At 41.9% G+C, this 21,364-nt stretch overlaps 1 protein-coding gene across 1 annotated transcript in view; it reads right to left on the reverse strand.

Annotated features, from left to right (window-relative positions):
- LOC133282706 (TOX high mobility group box family member 3-like) overlaps nucleotides 1-20,801 on the reverse strand; it is a 148,588-nt gene extending 127,787 nt beyond the window's left edge. Inside the window, 1 exon segment of the mRNA XM_061478895.1 lies at nucleotides 20,482-20,801. Within this exon segment, the coding sequence (XP_061334879.1) occupies nucleotides 20,482-20,577 (96 nt within the window). The 5' untranslated portion in view covers nucleotides 20,578-20,801.
- Between the last annotated feature and the right edge of the window lie 563 nt (nucleotides 20,802-21,364).

Genomic DNA, 21,364 nt, shown 5'->3' on the forward strand with positions numbered 1-21,364 from the left:
TTTAGTGTGAGGTGTCCCTGTCCATGGCAGGGGGGTTGGAACTAGATGATCTTAATGTCCTTGCCAGCCCTATCTATTCTATGATTCTATGATTTAGCAATATGGTAAATGAGGCAGTGCTCCAGGAGCAGTGTTTCTGCCCACGTTTAGTCACATGGTAACCCTGCCTGGGTACTTTGGCTTTATGGCAGCATCATGCTGTAGGTAAGTGACTGTTGAGTTTCTGATGGAGGTAGCTGGAGGCAGCGCTCCATTTCAGAACACCCTGTAGTTTCTCTTAGCATGCAGCTTTCAGGCTGATGCCCAGCCTTTATGAGATTCTGACTTATTTTTTGTTATGTGTGATATACTATGCAGGCACTGTCAATGTACACCTTGCAGCACATATAGGTGCCGTGGCACCATGGGCAGAAATGGCTGGAGTATGGTGGAAAAATGTAAAATATCTTGAAAGACCTGAGGGGAAGATTCCTCAAGGGACAGGAAAGAGTTCATGGAAGTCACTAGCTACATACGGTAACTGCTTTGGAGCTGCCGGGGTCTTAGTGCATTATGAAAGAGTGACACTGAGTGCCTTTTTTTAGGCTGTTTTGTGGTAAGTATTTAAATACAAGCTAAAGAAAAATAAAAGGGGGGAGGGGGCATTGTCCATTCCAATTTTTGTAATATTTCCATTCACTGAATGTTCAGGTAGAACACAAGTGTCTGGGAGCCCTGGAACAGGACAGCGATCATGAGTTCATGCTTCACAAAAGCAGAATTTCTTCTGGTTGGGCTCAGCTCTCAGAAGGCTCTTTGCTGTGCAGGTCTTCCTCAAATGTGGCTTGTCATACCAGGCCTTGCAGATCAGTTCTTGGAAATGTGAGTGGTCTGGTTTCAATTCATGTGAACAAAAGCAGATTTATTGAAAAAACAATACTCTGAAGGTCTCTGATTCAATCCGCCACTTAAGCATATCCCTACCTTCAGCCATGTGGGCTGTTTAGTTTTTAATGATACATACCTTTGGAAAAAACACAAGCTGTTCACAACACTTCATGAACAGAAAGGCTGTGTTCAACTGTTTTTCTGCTGGGAATGATTCATTCAGATCACCCTTACACTGTAAATGTATGGAAGCAGGAGTAAGTCATGCTGAGTCCTTAAGGGGGTGGAGCTGCTCCATCACATACAGAATGTGGAAGGATGAGTGAGAGTGAGGGGAGGAAAAGAACTGCTGCACCCTAATGCTCCCAATCCCCAGAGCACTGTGTTGGTCACAGATCCTCCATGGCAGGGCATGGCACGGCACAGAACAGGGGCACTGATCATGTCCTCCTATTGATGACCAGCCCCACTGCCTCATCCAGTGTGAGAGACTGACTTTTCAGCACTTCGTGACCATTTTGCCTGCATTCCTTCCACTGTCCAATGGCATTGGTGGCCCTCAGTGTCACTAGTGACGTGCCCTTCACCTTATGAGCACTGCAAGTAGAGCTGCCCCCATGGTCCCCCGTCTCCCACTCAATTCACTAAGGGTGGAAGAGAAACTTGCAGAGCTGAGGCCTTGATTGCTATGAAGGGCCCTGCAGTTACCTCAGCAGCTCAATGGGTGTCATTCAAAGTGATAGAAGGGGACAAAACCCACTGAACAAGTTTTGGAAAAATCCTTTACAAATAATACCTGCTGTAGGAACTTTTTTCAGGGAAATACAGACACATGATCCATTCATTTCTGCAACTGTTCTGAGTTGTTTCATTAATAGCAGACTTGTTTTGGAGGGTGACAAAATGGGAACCAGCACTGTAATTACACACTGCTCTTTTTGTGAGGACTGCCATAAAAACAACTGTGTGTTCTCATTAACTCCAAAGACAAGCAGTGAAACAAATTTCTAGCACCTTGCCCCCCATTACATCTGGATGCTGTTCCAGAATGACATGAATCATTCAAAAGTGAAAATGTAACACATAGAAGCATTATTCAGTAGACTTTGTACAGAGAAAGCATTTCTGCCTGCCTAATTAAAGGATAATGAAAAAAAAAAGTGTATTTTTGGTGATAGCTGTGGAAGTACATTGCTTTTTTTTCCTCAGAAGTCAGATTATCATAGCACGATTTACAAAAGAAAAATGTTTCCTTTCCCTGGAGTTGGGTAATTAAAATCTTTCTCCACGATCAATTCTCCAAACACCAAAGGAGACATTCCATGGTTCTTTAGTACCTGGAATACCTTTTTTTTTTTTCTTAAATGAAAAACTGTATTATAGTGAACTAACATACACAGGGCTTACCTGTGCTCTTTAAACAAAGCAGCATTAATCTTTATCACTGCTCTCTTGATTTTGTTTCAACATGCTTTTTAATGCAAATTTCCTATTCTAACCTGTAAAACATTTAATATTTAGAATATACTGCTTTAAGATCCATCAAAAGAGGCAAAGCTGCGTAACAATTGATTCGTAGAAAAACTCCAAGAACTCACCAACAAAGCTTAAGTTGACAAGCAGGTATTCTTTATTGCGGCGCCAGGAGACACGGGGCTCCTCCTAGCGTCTTGTCCGAGCATCAAACAAACCGTGTTTATATTGTTGATTAACATACATATTCATTACGTCATATACATATTCATTATGTCTCTAATCAATGACAACATATTTCTAGAAAGTACTTCTACGTAATTCCCTCATGTGCATAATAATGTGGTAGTGGTCTTTGGAATCCCTGGGGGTTGTTTCTTCATCATCTTCCTCTTCATCACTTCTCCCTTTGGCTGAACTTCAGGTTTAGAAAGTTCTGTTGTCATGCCAGCAAACACTAGCTGGTTATTGTAAAACATTTACCTAAGATACTTCTTCACTGTCATCTACCACAGAGCTCTTACCCACTGCTATTGTTGCAAAGCTACCAAGCTCAATGTTACTTAACCACAAAGCAGAACTGATTTTACTTATTTACAAAAGATTATACTTCATTTTGTATTTCTTTGTTACACAATGCCTGGTGCTGGAGCACTGTGATCCTGCTATAAAGGAATGAGGTGATTCTTTCTTTCAGGTCAGAAGGTCAGGCTTCACTGCATTAATTTTGCTGCGTGTCTTTGTTTTTTTTTTATAACAAACAAGGTCATTTATTTTCATTTCCTTGTATCTAATTGCATGAATCTCCTTTGTAGTATGGACTCAGTAAAGCAGTTTGATGAGTTAGATATTTATTCATAGTAGGATGTGCACCTGCTTGAAAGCAAATGCACTTCTCTTTGGCACACATAGATACATGTAAATTAAAAGAGATTATTTCACTCTGAATGGTGGGTTGATATTTGATTAAATTTAACAGTGCATATTTTAAATAAAGCCTTGGTGTATATTAGCATGAAATACAATCTCTTTTCAACTGCTTTTGATTTTTTCCCCCCAATTCTCTTTGACAAGTATTACAAATAGATGATATTTCTATACTAGCTGAGCCTACAAAATGTGTCTGTCTCTGGAGGAGAACTTTATCAGAGATTATTTAAATGATACCTACCTCCATGAACTGAAAAAAATGGAATGATGAAAAGCTAGGATGTCTGACTGACAAGGAATAGACTAGATCTTATATTTTTAATTCTAAAGAGAATTCCCACAAATTAAAGTGCATTCATTGGAGTGATAGTAACATGTCTTTTTAATCCAGTAAGACCCATGCTTCCAGGCAGCCCAAACGGAACTCCTAAATATATTCATGGCAGCTTTTGCATAGGCAGTTATAGAATTTGCATTTCAAAATACAGGCATTATATGTCTAAATATGTGGCTGCTTTGTCCTGAAATATATGTTACGGACTACCTTGATTTTAGGGGCAGTTCAGAATACAACAGGAATCAGTAATTGTCTGGCATATTGGAGCTTTTGTTGTTGATAGCTGAGAAGGGGTCCGGGGCTGAATCCATAAGGGAAACAGAGGGAGCTTTTTGAGCAGGATCTTCTATGTCCCCAAAGAACAGGAGGCACTATGCCCTGCATCCGTAGGCTCTGTAGCAAGCTCTGGGGCTTAAGAAACCATCTCAGAGAAAGGGGGAAATGTGGAATGAAAGCTGGAGAGATGGACATGCCATTGCAAGGGACAATTGTTTTGTCCATTTTCTAAGATTGGGCATATAGGGGGTGTTTGGAGGAGGCTCTGCAAGGTCATGTTTCCTCCTGCTCTCCCTGTCATTTGTCTGCAGATTATTTCTTAAGAGTGTGGCAGGGAAGGCAATTTGGTTGTAAGGATTATGCTACAGCTTTCATTGTTTAGGATGCATACTGTAGCTTTTCTATGAGAAGATTACTGCCCCACACCCCTCTTTTCATGCATACAAAAAAGCACTTTGTGATTGCAGGGGGAAAATATCTGTAAATGGTATGTTGGAGGAAAGAAAATATTTTGTATCTCTAAAAAAGATAAAAATCAAAACCCTTTCTTTAGCAAATTATTTGTTTCTTGAATGTACTTTGTCATTGTACATTCTTCCTGACTTCAGTACTTATCTTGAAGAGTTCAGTGAAAATAAATTGTTTTCATAAAAGCAGAGAAGCAAATAAACACAGTCTCAGAAAATTGTTCCTGAAGCGGAGGTTGTTCTCTCACTTTAAAAGAAAGAGAATATGCTTTAGAAAACAAGCCACGCAGCAGAAATAAGCATTTTTTGTTTCAATTAATTTTCAAAAGCAATGTGTAAATCATATGGAAAATTCTGCATTGATTATTTTGACTGCTGTAGAAACCTGGAAAAAATGTCATTGAAATAGACTTGTATCAAAGAACATTGAATTTAGTAGCAAGTCAGTGTTATTTTAGTGCTGAATTTTTTTAGATTTCGTTTTGTGATCTGATGTTTTATTAAATATTAGCCATTGATGGAAATGAGGCCTGATTCTTTAAGAACAGCTTGGCACATGATGTTTATGAGCTTGGGGAAATAGTCTAGAGAACTGGATGAAATCTGTCTTCAGCTTTTCAATGTTGAAAACCCAGCCCATTGAAGCATCACAAAAGAGAACTCAGCTCTATAAACAGAACATAAGTCTCCCAAATGAAAGTATAGTATTTCATTTTGGAGATGTTATTGTGGTCCTTAGATCAAACTTCTAGAAATCTGTTAATTTTTAATACAGTATTATTGCACTAAACCCAGCAAATAATGGAAGGATTTTCTTTATCGCTCCAGGAATATCACCACATCCTTGTTTAGGTACTTCATAATGAAACGTGCACCTGAAATATATCAGAGGTCATATAGTATATGCTGTATATTTCAAATAACTACCTAATAGAACATTGGATGAAATTAAAACTGAAAACCAGGTATGAGTGAATCTGGTGCAGATACAAGGATTAAATGTAACCTTGCTCACCTGGAAATACTCTTCACCATATCACACTTAGACTTTTCAGATAAGTTTCATTAATTTTTTTTTTTCAGTAATAAGATTTGGTTCTACTGTAAAATGAAAGTTTCTGGCTGAAAAATTCCTCTAGACTAATTTAAAGAAGAATTTGGATTGCTCAGGATGAATATTTTATTTTTACATTGCCCTTGTAAATCCCTTTTAAAAGGTAGATGCCCAGCAGCTTTTTTATATCCTCTTTTAGCAATTCTTTTAGTTTAAATTCAACAAAGGTATGCATGTAGAGAGAAGGGGAATAACAAAAAAAACAGAAACATACCACACAGTTTCCACAGGTTTATATCAACAGATGCTATAAATGCTAACTATCTATCCATCTACACATACAGAGCCATCTCCAACTAAGTTTTCCTGTCTTGCTTTAAAATGGCATCCCTGGAAGAAAGGAATACATTGCAACAATTTCTTGGTTTCAGTTAAAGCTTTTATTCTTTGATGCTAATCTTTAAGTGATGCTGTTCCAGTCATTGTTCTCTTAAAGAAGTCAATTTTTATATTACTGGACAGTTTATTTTCTGTTTTCAGTACTGCAATCAGGTTTTTTTTTTTCAGCATGGTCTTTATCTCACAATAAATGTATACTAGTATGTCAGGATACTGTAATACTGCAGTCAATAGCAACAGGATATTCACTCTGCCAAGAAGTAATCCTATATTGTCCATTATATACAGGTTATTTTGGAGATTTGTGGAATACCTTCTTTGAAGTGGCAGAAACCTTTTTGATGTAACATATTTCAGCAGTCTCTAGTCTGTAAACAAATATCTGTTTTTCTGCTAGAATATGGTTTAAATTGTCATAGGTGAGTTGAGGTGGTGAAATACTTCAGATAAGAAACTTCAGCAATCCACAGAAACGTCAAAGTAGGCACATAGAAATGTTTGAAAATTCTAATAATTTTGTTTTTCCCAGTTTTTCAAGGTAATGTATTCCCTGAAAGGCCTAGAATTTTCACAAACCAAAACCTTTCATTTGGGATTTCCCCACCCCCCTGCAGCATTCCATGTGTGCATATTGAAATAATTATTTGTATTTTTAAGGAATGACTATTAAAATTACTTTGTGCATTGTTGGTTTTTAATCCTTTGATCTGTAATTTTCTAGATGCAACAACTGAGACAAACAGAAGGTAAATGATCATCTGGCAGACAAGCACTAGACTCCAGCTCACCCTATTATTTGGCTGCTCCCATCTGCTAGCTGATATTCCCTCCTTTACTGAAGAGAACATGGTCAGTGACTAATAAGTGTTTATTGATCTCTGCTTGAGATACTTGCTGAGAAATGTAGATATCAATGAATATTTGATCTGAATTAATGCTAAGAACAAAAGTTTTTCTTTATTGCATCATTTATATAGGAAATTCATGCCTGCATAATCACTTATATATGTCAGCTGCCTCTGCAATCTGAGAAAGGACTGCTGTGAGATTATTTCTAATGAATTATCATGCTGTTAATTGTACTTTTTCTTAGCCAGAAGTTACCAGTGTAGCTGCTGATTTGAGGGGTAACTCAAAATATTATTGATATAGCAGTTGTACTTGTAAGTAGAATATAGGTCTAATATAAAGCCCATTGCAATCAGTTAAAGGGACTTCCTATTGATTCTAGGAGGCTTTAGGTTATTTTCTAAACCAGACCTGGTTAGTACTCTTTTTTCTTTCTACACTTGTATTCCATCCTTTTTGTTCTGTGCCCTTTCATCCTCCACATGTGCTCTGGGTGGAAGGAGCTAAGACACTGTTCCTTAACAGGTGACATTGGGGAAAGGCTGTGTTCAACTCTTTTTCTGCTGGGAATGATTCATTCAGGTCACCCTTACACTGTAAATGTATGGAAGCAGGAGTAAGTTGTGCTGATGAAGACTATCTGAGCTCCAGAGCCCCTAACCACCTCTCCCAGGGCTCTGTAGTCCTTCTTAATGTTCTCCAGGCTACTGCTATCTATATCACTGGCACCCACGTGGATGACTAGAAGTGGGTAATACTCAGTGGGACTTATTAGACCAGGCCACCTCTCTGCAACATCCCTGAACTGAGTCCCCATTAGGCAACACATCTCCCTTGAGACTGGGTCAAGCTGACAGATGGGTGCTTCTGTGCATTTTAGCGTCCCCTACTACTGTGACCCACAAATACCTTGGTTGTGACTTTGATTATGTCAGTGACCAACTGCATAACCTTGGACAATTCACAGTATCACAGTATGTTAGAGATTGGAAGGGACCTCAAAAGATCATCTAGTCCAATCCCCCTGCCAGAGCAGGAACACCTAGATAATGTTACACAGGGATGTCTCCAGGGAAGGAGACTCCACAACCTCCCTGGGCAGTCTGTTCCAGTGTTCTGTCACCCTCACTGAGAAGAAGTTTCTTCTCAAGTTTAAGTGGAACCTCTTGTGTTCCAGTTTGTACCCATTACCCCTTGTCCTATCATTGTTTGCCACTGAGTAGAGCCTGGCTCCATCCTTGTGACACTCCCCCTTTATATACTTATATACACTAATAAGGTCACCCCTCAGTCTCCTCTTCTCTAAACTATAGAGATCCAGCTCCCTCAGTCTTTCCTCATAAGGGAGGTGCTCCACTCCCTTAATCATCTTAGTTGCCCTGTGCTGGACTCTCTCCAGCAGGTCCCTGTCCTTCTTGAACTGAGGGGCCCAGAACTGGACACAATATTCCAGATGCAGAAAAAAAAATTCACCATATTTCTGTGTCGTTTCTTCCTCTTTTTCCATTTCCATGTGTTTACCATGTTGCATCTCTCTCAACAAAAATAATTCCAACCTGGAATCTTGTAGAAACTGCTGTACTACCAATAATGGCAGGGATACAGATGTACGTTAGTCTTTTCAAATGCCTATCATATACTCAAAAGTAATGCTCCCAAGAAAACCCCAAGATGGCATCCCTTACACTTAGGTCTACTTATCCAGTATTGACAACCAATGCCAAGAGCATGACATTACTCTTAAAAAGCAGTTGTGGAGAAGGAATCCAAGCAAAGGGGACCTGCAGGTATGAGTTGGCTTCCAAGCACATGTGGCTACAAGCCCAGGACTCATGCTGCAATTCCCCTCCTGCTGCTGGTCCCTTGCTCAAAGGGCAAAGCAAGAGCCCCCTCCTACCTGGGGCTGCATGGGTCAGTCTACCATGTTTCTGACAGTGCTGTACCCACAAATAAAAAGAAGACTATACAGTAATGGGAAAATCTATGTAAGGCATACAGGTAGAAGACAGAACTGTCACACAGAGTGCAATGTATTTACACTAAAAGGCTTTATGTTCAATATTTTTAGACACTGTGATACAAGATACACTTTTTCACAGGTAGGCCATATGCCATCAACTCTGTGTCTTAATAATCCTGAGAATATTTTCACATAAATAATTCTGCTTTTGCACATATATACAACCATGCAGGGTGTTTACTCTTGCCATTGCACTTCCTGCTTCCTGGCAGTTGTCACCAGCAATGTCACTGTCAGAAGGAGAATATGGATTCAGCTCCTAACAATGAAGCAGGCATGGATGAGTGAGCAGGATATTCAAATGAGTTTCAGAAAGACTTGAGGTGAAATACTGTTCCCAGTGAAATCAGTAACAGTTCTCCCATTTATTTCAACAGAGTAAATATTTCAACTCCTTTTGAGGGGAAAGCACAGAATGGAAGGAAAGTTGAGGAGAGAGGGAAGAAAGATTTCAAAATAAATGCACTCTTTTTTCAGATTAAAACATAACAAAAATCCAAGAAATTGTAATGATTCCTAATAGTTACAGATTATAAACAATGCAGAAAAAGAGATTAGATTAATGCAGTTAAAATCCTCCTTTCTAGGAACTCATTCACAAATTCCTCTTTTGTCCTGGAAACACCAGTACACTACATTGCTGTTTTCCTGCCAGAGCCAAGGAAGAGCTCACAGCAGCAACAACCCATCCTCATCTGTGTCAGCCTGCTCCGGATCAGGCCTTTTGCATACAAAGATATCTCCTATAAGACACATGCATCATGAGCTGCATTTTCTGCGGCAGATTAGAAGCCCAGCCTACAAGCAACTTGCCCAAATTATGTTCAAGAGCACAGCAACTGAAATGTGGTTTCGAATAGGTCAGAAGTTAGTTATTTTTGGCTTTTTCTGAATGTGTGCTCTGTTCTCATTGTATGATGAAGGGAAATACAGTCAAAAAGTTATATATAACTGTGTGTTTGCAGCAAATTAAGGGACGCAATAAACTACTGGCTTGTAGAAGACAGTCAAGATTTTGGACATAAAAATAAATTTTTAAAAAGCCCCATACAGTAACCTGTTAGAGCCTGAAAAAAATGGCTGCCATGCATAACACAATAAAGTCACTAAATAAGCGAAATTTACAGTAAGCATGCTGCTTGCCAGTCAGTGCTGCACATTTCCCAAATTAGTTGGCATATCAGACAACAGTGAACATTTACTATGGATTTTAGAGCTCTTGAAGTCATTAGCAGCATTCAACGTTAAGGTTGACATTTCATCTTTAATTCATGCTCCTGTGTCTTTCTATATTAACTACTAACAAAGCAGCACACTAACAGCCTGTGCACATAGAGCATGTGAGGCACGGCTGTGCGCACAGCACTGCTGTGTCTCCAGTGGAAGGGTATCTGTGCCTTCTGACACGGAGGCAGCCCCCATACCTGACAAACTGACTCACAAACATATCAGCCACTGTGGACATAATCGGAAAGAGATATGGAGTGTAAGAAACTAAGGAGAAGGGTATTGTTTATTGGGATTATGTGAGGCCCAATGTGAAGGTTGGGCAGCAGGGGATATGGGGTCGCTTGCTCAGTCACAACTTGTGCGAGACAAGATAACCACAATCGCTTACAAAAACCAAACCTAGTACCGTTTATGCAACCATAGCAGCCGTTGACTAAAGATAACCATAAGGTGTTCCAGGAACTGGCAGAAATAAGACAAACAACTCCGTAAAAGGATATATAGGTAAAAGGTCAACTATGGAACAAGGAGGAAGACTTCCTACTTCAGCCCCAAAGACCACCAGAAGGCAGAAGTGGACCCCCTGGCAACAGCTGAAGCATGCGCAGAGTACCGCAACTACGTCATGAACACTGAAATAAAGATATATAAAAGGGGGCTGTTTGAACTGATCAGTACGGCAGTTGTCAGAGCGCAGACTCCCCTGTCGTCCAGCGCTGTTTTGCTCATATTCTACTTGATATAATTAATAAAATTTTAATTGGATTATGATCCATTGTGGTCTCAATTTATAACAATTTTCTGGTGCCGTGACTCGGATAAGGAACGGTAGGCTTTGGTCCTCCGGGGAGGCGCCCCGCGACATTTCGCGGCCCCGTGACCAACAGCTCACCCCAACCTTACTGACGAACCTAAATTCTAGAATAATGAGCAAAGGAGAAACCGGTAAAATCCCATAAAAATTCTGTGCACGGGAGTCCGGACGAAGACGCAGGACGCATAAGTATATTGCGAAGTTGTTCGCGGGCTTGCCGTTCGGGCAGGATTGGGTTTCCTGGAATATAACAAATGAGAGGTTCGATATACTGAACCAAGCGAGTGTGGACTGCATTTTCCATCTCCCGCGAGGGACTGGGCCAGGAACAAGAGGAGTGAGTGAGTGTATGTTTGTGGATATTCCAGAAGATGGGGGCGAAGGGCAGCAAGCCTTCGACTCCCATGGGAAGGGTACCCATTGTACCTAAGAATACCCCTCTGGCATATATCTTAGACAATTGGAGATATTTCCCTGGAACCCTAGGAAAAGATAAACAAAAAATGATAGAATATTGTACTAAGATATGGGGAGGGAAGAAGATTTCTAAAAATGTCTTTTGGCCAGTCTATGGGTCAGAAGAAGATTGGGTAAGACAGCAATTAAACCTCTGGGTTAATAATAAAAAACCCCTTAACCCGGAGGAGAGTCAATATGCGGAAGTGTGGCTAGAAAGACCGGGAGCTAGACTTTACCCGTTGAATGAAATAAAAACTAAACAAAAGAAAAGGAAGGAAGAATTAGACGAAACCCTTCAAACCCCCCCACCTTACATTCCTCCTCCTGCCCCCACAGCCCCTCCAGAGGCCCCCAGAGCATCCACTTCCCCACCGGAGTCGAAACAAGAGTCTCCCCCTCCTCCTAGACGCGTAACTAGAAGTCAAAAAGGGGCAGCTCAGATGTACCCCCTAAGGGAAATACCCATGGGGGGACCTCAACCTGTGATCGGATATATTTCCGTACCCTTAAATTCAGCTGACCTATGAGATTTTAAAAGAACCAAGATGGGAAACTTAATTGAGGACCCACTCGGAGTGGCAGAAAGATTAGATCAATTCTTGGGACCAAACCTTTATACTTGGGATGAGATGCAATCTATCCTTGGTCAATTATTTACTACTGAGGAAAGAGATATGATTAGATGAGCAGGAATGAGACTGTGGGATGCTCAACATGTCCAGGGACCCCAAGCAGATATTAAATGGCCACTCCAAAGACCTAATTGGGATAATCAAGATCCGGTACATAGAACTCATATGCAGGATCTGAGAACTATAGTAATTCAGGGAATTAGAGAAGCAGTACCCCGTGGCCAGAATATCAATAAAGCATTTAATGAAATGCAAAAGAAAGATGAAAGCCCTACTGAGTGGCTAGAACGACTGAGGAAAGCCCTTCAGCTGTACTCTGGGGTAAATCCAGACGACCCTTTAGGGCAAGCGCTCCTCAAAACTCAGTTTGTGGCAAAATCATGGGAAGATATCAGAAAGAAGATTGAAAAGTTAGAAGACTGGCAGAATAGAGGGCTGGATGAATTACTGAGAGAAGCTCAGAAAGTTTACGTAAGGCGGGAAGAAGAGAGCAGCAAGCGACAAGTAAAAATGATGGTAGCAGCGGTCAGAGAGGATCGCAAAGGGCGAACTGGTGAACACAGATCTGCTGGAACGAAACAAGGGAACGTAGTAGTAGAGAAGGAACAGAGATATTGTTTTTACTGTGGAAAGAAGGGACATATAAAGAAGAATTGCAGAAAAAGGATCAGAGATGAGGAAATGTTGAAAACGGAATAGGAGAGTCAGGGGCTCTATATCTTAGGGGACCGGAGTCATCATGAGCCCTTGATAAAATTAAGAATAGGTCCCCATAAACAAGAGTTCACCTTTTTAGTAGACACTGGGGCTGAAAAATCAACTATTAAGCAAATACCTGAGGGATGTAAAGTTTCCCCTGAAAAAGTACAAGTAATTGGGGCAAAAGGAGAACCCTTTAAAGTAAGCAAAATCAAAAATGTGGTATTTGAAACTGAAAATAAATTTGGAATGGGTGAACTCTTGCTCGTCCCTGAAGCAGAATTTAATCTGTTAGGACGAGATTTAATTGTTGAATTGCAATTAGAAATTAAAGTGAAAAATCAAGAGCTGACAGTGTCTGCTTATCCTTTGACCGTGGATGATCAAAAACAAATTAACCCCGATGTCTGGTACTCTCCGGACACAATTAGTAGATTGGAAATTCCACCGATTAAAATCCAAATTTCCGAACCCCACATACCTGTGAGGGTAAGGCAATACCCCATATCCCTAGAAGGACGAAGAGGATTAAAGCCAGAAATTGATCGATTGTTAGCACAAGGAATCTTAGAGCCTTGTATGTCACCCTTTAACACCCCCATTTTGCCTGTAAAGAAACCAAATGGGAAATATCGGCTTGTACATGATTTAAGGGAAATAAATAAAAGAACTATCACCCGGTTCCCTGTAGTAGCAAATCCATACACACTGCTAAGCAAACTAGGACCCCATAACTCCTGGTATAGTGTGGCTGATTTAAAGAATGCCTTTTGGGCCTGTCCACTGGCAGAAGAATGCCGTGATTATTTTGCCTTTGAATGGGAAGACATAGAGACAGGCTGTAGACAACAATTGAGATGGACCGTGCTTCCCCAAGGGTTCACTGAGTCCCCTAATCTGTTTGGACAGGCCCTGGAAGAGCTCTTAAAAGAATACCAGGTACAAGCGGGGAACGTGCTGTTACAGTATGTAGATGATCTGCTCATAGCAGGGAATACTAAGGAGCATGTAAGAAAAGAAAGCATTCGACTTCTAAACTTTCTTGCACAAAAGGGTCTAGGGGTATCACGAGAAAAGTTACAATTTGTGGAGGAAAAAGTGAAATATTTGGGACATTATTTGTTTAACGGCCAGAAAATATTGGATCCAGAGCGCATTAAAGGAATCTTGGAATTACCTATGCCTGTCACTAAGAGGCAAATTCGGCAGGCATTAGGGCTATTTGGGTATTGTAGGCAATGGATAGAAAACTATAGCTTTAAAGTTAAATTCTTATATGAACAACTGTCTAAAGACAAAATACCCAAGTGGACCCCTCAGGATCAAGAGCAGTTTGTCAGCCTCAAAAGAGAGTTAAGTCAAGCACCGGTTTTAAGTCTACCAGATTTAAAGCGGCCATTCCATTTATTTGTTAACATACATGAAGGAACGGCATTCGGAGTATTAACTCAGGAATGGGCCGGACAGAAGAAACCGGTGGCATACCTATCAAAGCTATTGGACCCTGTGAGCAGGGGTTGGCCGAGTTGTTTACAAATCATTGCTGCTGCCTTATTACTTGAGGAAACGAATCGCATTACCTTTAATGGAGAAGTTGTCTTATATGTGCCTCATAACATCAGGGGAGTGTTACAACAAAAAGCAGAAAAATGGCTTACAGATAGCCGATTATTAAAGTATGAGGGAATACTTATAGAATCCCCTAAACTATCTTTGAAAACTATTGGAGCAGTTAACCCCGCTGAATTTTTATACCCAGGAGAAGGTAATGAACTATTGCACAATTGTTTTCAAACAATTGAACAACAGACACGCATTAGGCCAGATTTAGAAGAAGAAGAACTACAATGTGGAGAAGTATTATTTACAGATGGGTCATCACGAATAGTGGAAGGTAAACGATTGTCCGGATATGCCATCGTTAAGTTGGAAAAAGGAGAATTTAAGACAATAGAATCAGGCCCCCTGAGTGCCAGCTGGTCGGCTCAAGCCTGTGAGCTGTATGCATTGTGGAAAGCATTAGTGTCACTAAAGGGAAAGGATGGAACTATATATACAGACTCACGCTATGCGTTCGGAGTAGTGCACACTTTTGGAAAAATATGGGAGGAAAGAGGATTTGTTAACTCACAGGGAAAAGAACTAATACACCCGGAATTAATTCGGCGAGTTCTGGGGGCATTGAAAATGCCGAATAAAATAGCAGTTGTACATATAAAGGGACACCAGCGAGGTACAAGTTATCAAGTTAGGGGAAATAATGCAGCTGATACAGAAGCAAAACGAGTGGCAGGCAATTATAGTATGATTTTGACTATGCAACAAGTACCTGTTAATAAGAACTTGAGTTTTGAGTCTGCAGAAAAGGAAAAACTAGAACAAATGGGAGCTAAGGAACAAGATGGGAAGTACATATTGCCAGATGGGAGAGAAGTCTTGCCGAAAGGCATAGGACTCGAAATATTTTCAAAGATACATAGTAAAACACACTGGGGAACACAGGCGTTAGTTGATCATTTCAATCAACAGTTTGCCTGTATAGGCGTATATAATATAGCAAAGACAGTCACGGCAGCCTGTGAGACCTGTCAAAAGGTTAATCGAAGCAACATGAGACAAAAACCTCTTGGAGGACGTTCCCCAGCATACAGACCTTTCTCACACATACAAGTGGATTTTACTGAACTACCTAGAGTAGGGCGTTATAAATATTTATTGGTTATGGTGGATCATTTAACACATTATGTTGAGGCTTTTCCTACCTCCAGGGCAACTGCTAACCAAGTTACTAAAATGTTACTTGAACACATTATATCTCAATATGGAGTACCTGAAGTAATCGACTCGGACAGAGGAACACACTTTGTGTCAAAAATTGTTAGAGATCTAACAGAAAGCTTGGGTATTAAGTGGGAATACCATACACCATGGCATCCACAAAGTTCGGGAAAAGTTGAAAGGATGAATGGAGAAATCAAAACTATTTTGACTAAATTAATGATAGAAACCAAATTATCATGGATTAAGTGCCTACCCATGGCACTATTAATTCTCAGAACCAGACCCCGAGCAGATGTAGGAATATCAGCGTTTGAAATGGTGTATGGAATGTCTTATAGAATTGAAAGTCCACAAACAAATGTTTTAATTCGAGACCGTGTGATTAATGAATATGTTTCACAATTAGCAGAACATCGTAACAAGCTCTGGGAACATGGACTGATTGTGCAACGCCCCCTGTTAGACTTAAAAATTCACAATGTTAAACCTGGGGATTGGATATTGATTAAAGTGTGGAAAGAAGAAACCCTAAAACCTAATTGGGAGGGACCTTATCTTGTTTTGCTTACAACAGAAACAGCTATCCAGACTGCTGAGCGTGGATGGACTCATGCCAGTCGCATTAAAGGCACAGTGACAAAACCCCACTGGAAAGTAATCAGTACTCCAGGTGACACCAAGATAACTCTGAAAAGATAACGCAATGATAGAGACTTTATTTGATTATTTTGACGCATTACCTTTTGGTATAAAGTGTGTATTGATGTTTATATTTGCTATAATTACTTCTCTTTTTGTCTATTATATATGGAAGCGTACAAAGTGTGCTGAAGGAAATTGCTAAACTTATGCAACCACACAATAGTGAATATAGAAGATAGGCTGATGTAAATAATATATGTACTCTAGATATACGAATTAGATGTAATAATTTGAACTGCAATTGTTATCCATTTGCTTGTTTTAGGTGTAAGGTATGCCAGGATAAATGGTGGACACACTGCGAATATGGATACCCTCCGATAGGAGTTTGCACACAGTGTTGGAAAATCCAAAGAACTCTCACTGAGTGGAAATAAAAACAATTAGAGTCTAAACAAGAAATTATTCGGGAATCCCACGAGTGGTGGAAGATTTTTGCCAAAGGAGTAAAACCTCAATATTATTGTTACCACTCCAATGAACCAGTCCCCTTTGTAACTGAGATTTTGGTTATAAAGTGTAGAAGGGAAGTACTAACCATGCCTTGCTTTGCCCCATTAGTTAAAGCTGCAAAGTGGGAAGCCTATGTGAATAGGCAGAAAGCCCGAAACAGCTATTCTCCTGAAGAATTCCCTTGCTGCCGAGAAGATGGTACACCCCGTGGCTCGAAGCAACCGAGTCGACGGGCGAGGCAGAAGAGGAACAAACTGTGGAGAAAAGAACCAGAACAATGGGATGCAAAAACAGCAATGGCCGAACTTCCCCAGGACTGGTAAAAATATATTTAAATTGGCAAAATTGACAAACACCCTTTTTCCTGGTATACCATTAGTCTTGATATTGATAATAACCCAGGCAAAATGGGAAAACCCACATGAACCATTTAAGTGGGAACTAGTATCTTGGGAAGGAACGAGAACAATAGCCACTTTTAGCGACCCAGGGCCACCTGAATTCATAGTGGAACTTTGTGATTTAATACCAATACCTTGTGAAAAGGGGCCTCCATTTTATATATGCCCGGCCTCTGGACCAACTTACTGTAATTATCCCGGACATTACTATTGTGGGTATTGGGGATGTGAGACAATAGCCTCAGGCTGGTCAGTAAATACTCCTGATAAATATATAAAAGCAACCTGGACTCCTAACGGATGTGTACCTGAAGGCACAGGTGTAGATCTTACAAGTCTACGTGACGATTATGTATCTTCACGTGACAGGGAAATCTGTACCTACATCAAATTTCAAGTATTAAATCCCCAAGATGACAAGTGGTTAATAGGACGAACATGGGGAATACGTATCCATGCAGGAATTCCTAAAGACAGGGGAGGGCACTTTCTCATAAGAAAAGTTAAAATACCACATGATCCACTCCCTGTTGGGCCGAATAAAGTATTGAATCCACCCACTTTTCCTAAGAAAAAGATTGTCCCCACAAGTGTTAACTCCCTATCAGTAACAGACGCGGTGACTGAGTCTTCTGTAGTTAGGGATTCAGGAAAGTCAGAATTCAAAGACCCTTTATGGGATTTAATGCAAGCCTCTTATCGTGCCCTTAATGAAAGCAAACCAGATCTAACTAAGGAATGCTGGTTATGTTACAATGTTAGACCACCATATTTTGAGGCAATTGGAAAAGTAGGGAAGATTCAATGGTCTAGTGGTTCAAACCCACAAGAATGCCCATGGGATGACCAGAAAAACCATACGCAAGGAATTACTATTCAATCAGTAACAGGTCAAGGAAAATGTATAGGGACAGTGCCTAAAAATTATCAGCCATTGTGCAATCAATCAGCAACAATTACTACAGAAGCTATAAAGAGACATAGAAATAGAAATGACAAATGGGCCATCCCGACACCAGGAGCTAAATGGGTTTGTTCAGACATCGGAATAACGCCTTGCCTATCCCTAAACGTGTTTGATGAATCACAGTTTTGCGTACAAGTGATTATTGTTCCTCCTCTGATCTATCACACCTCTGAGGAGGTGTTAGGCCACTTTAAAGGAGACCTAAATAGAGGAAAACGAGAGCCAATTACAGTGATAACCTTAGCGGGCGGAGTTGGAGCAGGTACAGGCAAAGCCTCTCTAGTAAAAGGTCAGGAATTACAAAATTTACAGGTGGCTGTAGATGCGGATTTAGCAAAAATAGAACAATCTATCCAAGATTTAGCCACTTCAGTAAAGTCTTTATCAGAAGTAGTACTGCAGAATAGAAGAGGATTAGATCTATTATTCTTAAAGGAACGTGGGTTATGTGTAGCTCTCAATGAAGAATGTTGTTCTTTTGCTGATCATACGGGAGTAGTCCAGGACACCATGGCTGAACTCCGGAAAAGGTTAGATCAATGTAAGAAAGATCGTGAGGCAGGCAGGTCATGGTATGAGAACTGGTTTAATGTTTCACCTTGGCTAATCACTTTGTTGTCTGCTTTAGCAGGACCGCTTATTATATTGATCTTGGGACTTATAGTTGGGCCTTGTATATTACGCTATATTTTACACTTTGTTAGAGAGCGGTTCGACGTTGCTAAACTGCTTATTTTAACTATGAGATCTGGGGTAAAATATAAGAGTGTATCTATTAATGAGGATAAAGATAATGAGAATGAAGATTATTGTGAATGTGTTATACCACGTAAAAACTATGATTGTAACTGCGAAATATTGCATTGTAAGTGTTATGATAAATGTTGGGAGTGTGGAAACAGGATTGCTTGCAGAACCAAGAATGAAAGTAGCATCTAATAAACAATAATAGGATAGAAAGAAAAAGGGGGGATTGTAAGAAACTAAGGAGAAGGGTATTGTTTATTGGGATTATGTGAGGCCCAATGTGAAGGTTGGGCAGCAGGGGATATGGGGTCGCTTGCTCAGTCACAACTTGTGCGAGACAAGATAACCACAATCGCTTACAAAAACCAAACCTAGTACCGTTTATGCAACCATAGCAGCCGTTGACTAAAGATAACCATAAGGTGTTTCAGGAACTGGCAGAAATAAGACAAACAACTCCGTAAAAGGATATATGGGTAAAAGGTCAACTATGGAACAAGGAGGAAGACTTCTTACTTCAGCCCCAAAGACCACCAGAAGGCAGAAGTGGACCCCCTGGCAACAGCTGAAGCATGCGCAGAGTACCGCAACTACGTCATGAACACTGAAATAAAGATATATAAAAGGGGGCTGTTTGAACTGATCAGTACGGCAGTTGTCGGAGCGCAGACTCCCCTGTCGTCCAGCGCTGTTTTGCTCATATCCTACTTGATATAATTAATAAAATTTTAATTGGATTATGATCCGTTGTGGTCTCAATTTATAACAGGAGTATGGCTGTGACGTCTATTCAGAAGCAATTTCTCCAGGAGAGTTTTCTTCAGCTACTGAATCTCTTCATTTTGAACACACGTTATTTCTCTCTCAAAGTAATCTTTGTGTTTCATCAAACTTTATCTACTCTGTTGGAAAGGATTCTTAGAAAGCAGGTTTTAACAGAAGTTCAGACTTTGTGCAGCACCCTTCTTTTCCCCAGCATTTCATACAGTGCCTCACAAAAGGCCCCAGAGGTTGGACAAACACAGCACCAGGAAAAACAGTGTGAAAGGGATCTTTACGTGCCTGTGTGAGAGCCCAGTGCTAATAGCTCGATGTGCTATTGACACATCCCAGTAAAAACAGCTAAGACTTTTTCAAAATAGCGTGAGTCACATTCTCATTTTGAACTTTGCCTTTCCCAGATTTGGGTGATTTGTGAAACAAATCATCCTCGTATCATTAAAACATATTTCTGCAAATGAAGGTAGCCGCTGGGAAACGATTATTGCGTCTGACTGTAACGCTCACTCAGTGAATTAATCCTGCCACAGAGAAGGTGCGAATAGGTGGAAGTGGTACTGCAACTTCTCTGAGAACGCTCCTCAAACCAAACCGTTTGTTATCTCCCCGCACTGCCGCTGATGTAGATAACCCTCCTGTTTGAGATAATCCTTTAGTTACTGGCCGTAACAGACCCGGGATCCCCCCAAAAAGCGGAGCGGAGGCGTCCCGTCCCTTCTTCTCCCCTCCCCGGCAGGGCCACCCAAGACCCCCAGGGCTCGTTCCGACCCGCCGAGGGGCCGCACCGGCTCCAGCCCGGGTAAAAGTTCCACCGGTCCCGGCCTGAGCTGCGCTCCGCAGAGAGCCGCTGCCTTTTGCTCCCGGCCGCGGGGCAGTTCAGGGTTCTGACTCAGCCGAAGCGCCGGGCTGAGGCCTGCGGGGAGGCTCCCGGTCCAGCTGCTCCGAACCAGCAGGCACTCGTCCGGTGGCTCCGGCCCCGCTACTTCCGCCCCACGGACACTCGCTGCCCCCAACTTTCTGGGACCGGAGACCCGGGCGGACCCTACCACCCCGACTTTGTGGCATCCCCCAACCCCAAGCCTCCCCGCCCCGACGGAGCCCGAGCTGCGGCTGCTGGGGAATTAACACGCGCGGGAATAATCACCTTGTTGTAGTAACCCAAACACTGGGCAAAGTCCAGGTTGGAGTTATCTCCGGGAAGAGAGCCGCCCGCCGCAGCCGGATAAAATCTTGCATCCATGCCGTTGCTTTGGAAGAAGTGCCCTTGGAGAGACAGCCGGGAGGTTTATTAGATCCACCTTCAGGTGCTTTCCCGGGAATGGGGAGAGACAAACCACCGAGGGATCAGAGCTGCGGGGCGCCGAGCCTTCCCGGGGAGCAGGACGAGCGGGAGGGAGGCGGAGAAGTGTAGGTAAACGAGAAGAGAGAAAGAGAAGCCCAGGTGGGTCCCCGTCCGCCTCAGCGGGAGGAAGAGAACGGAGGACGGAGAGGAGGGAGAGCTGTTATTTTTAAAAAGCTCCCTGCCAAGCCACCGGCTTTGCCTCCGCATTCAGGAGCAGCTACTGCATACAAAGGAGCCACGCGGGTCGGCCTGCCAGCCGGCCGGCCGACTGCCACTGCCCGCCGTAGCTGACAAAGGCGGGAACTGGAAGGAGCCGCGCACCGCAGGGGCAGAGCCTCCCGCGACTGCCGGGAACGGAGCAGCCGCCCCGGGGCTGGTACAACAGGGTAGCGCCGGGAGGGGGTGAGCACAGCTCGAGACCGAGTACTCAGAGCACTCCGAACCGCCCTAGCCCCACCCCGCCCGCCGTTTCCCCCACACCCCTTCCGGGGCCGGTGCTCGCCCGCAGGGCTGCCCTTTTCCCTGGGAGGGTTGAGGTGAATAATTTCCACCGTTTCCACCAGTTTTCTGTCCTTGGTTTCTTGGTTTTAATTTATCGATCGGCACTGCAGCCTTGGTGCGTCAGGTCGGTGGTAATAAAAAGATTTCTATAATGCTATAATGTACTGTCCAGAGCAGGACTTTA

Source organism: Pezoporus flaviventris, unplaced genomic scaffold, assembly GCF_033815535.1.
Source record: "Pezoporus flaviventris isolate CSIRO_AGI_PZ_B2104156 unplaced genomic scaffold, CSIRO_AGI_Pfla_v1 ptg000133l, whole genome shotgun sequence".
NCBI lineage: Eukaryota > Metazoa > Chordata > Aves > Psittaciformes > Psittacidae > Pezoporus > Pezoporus flaviventris.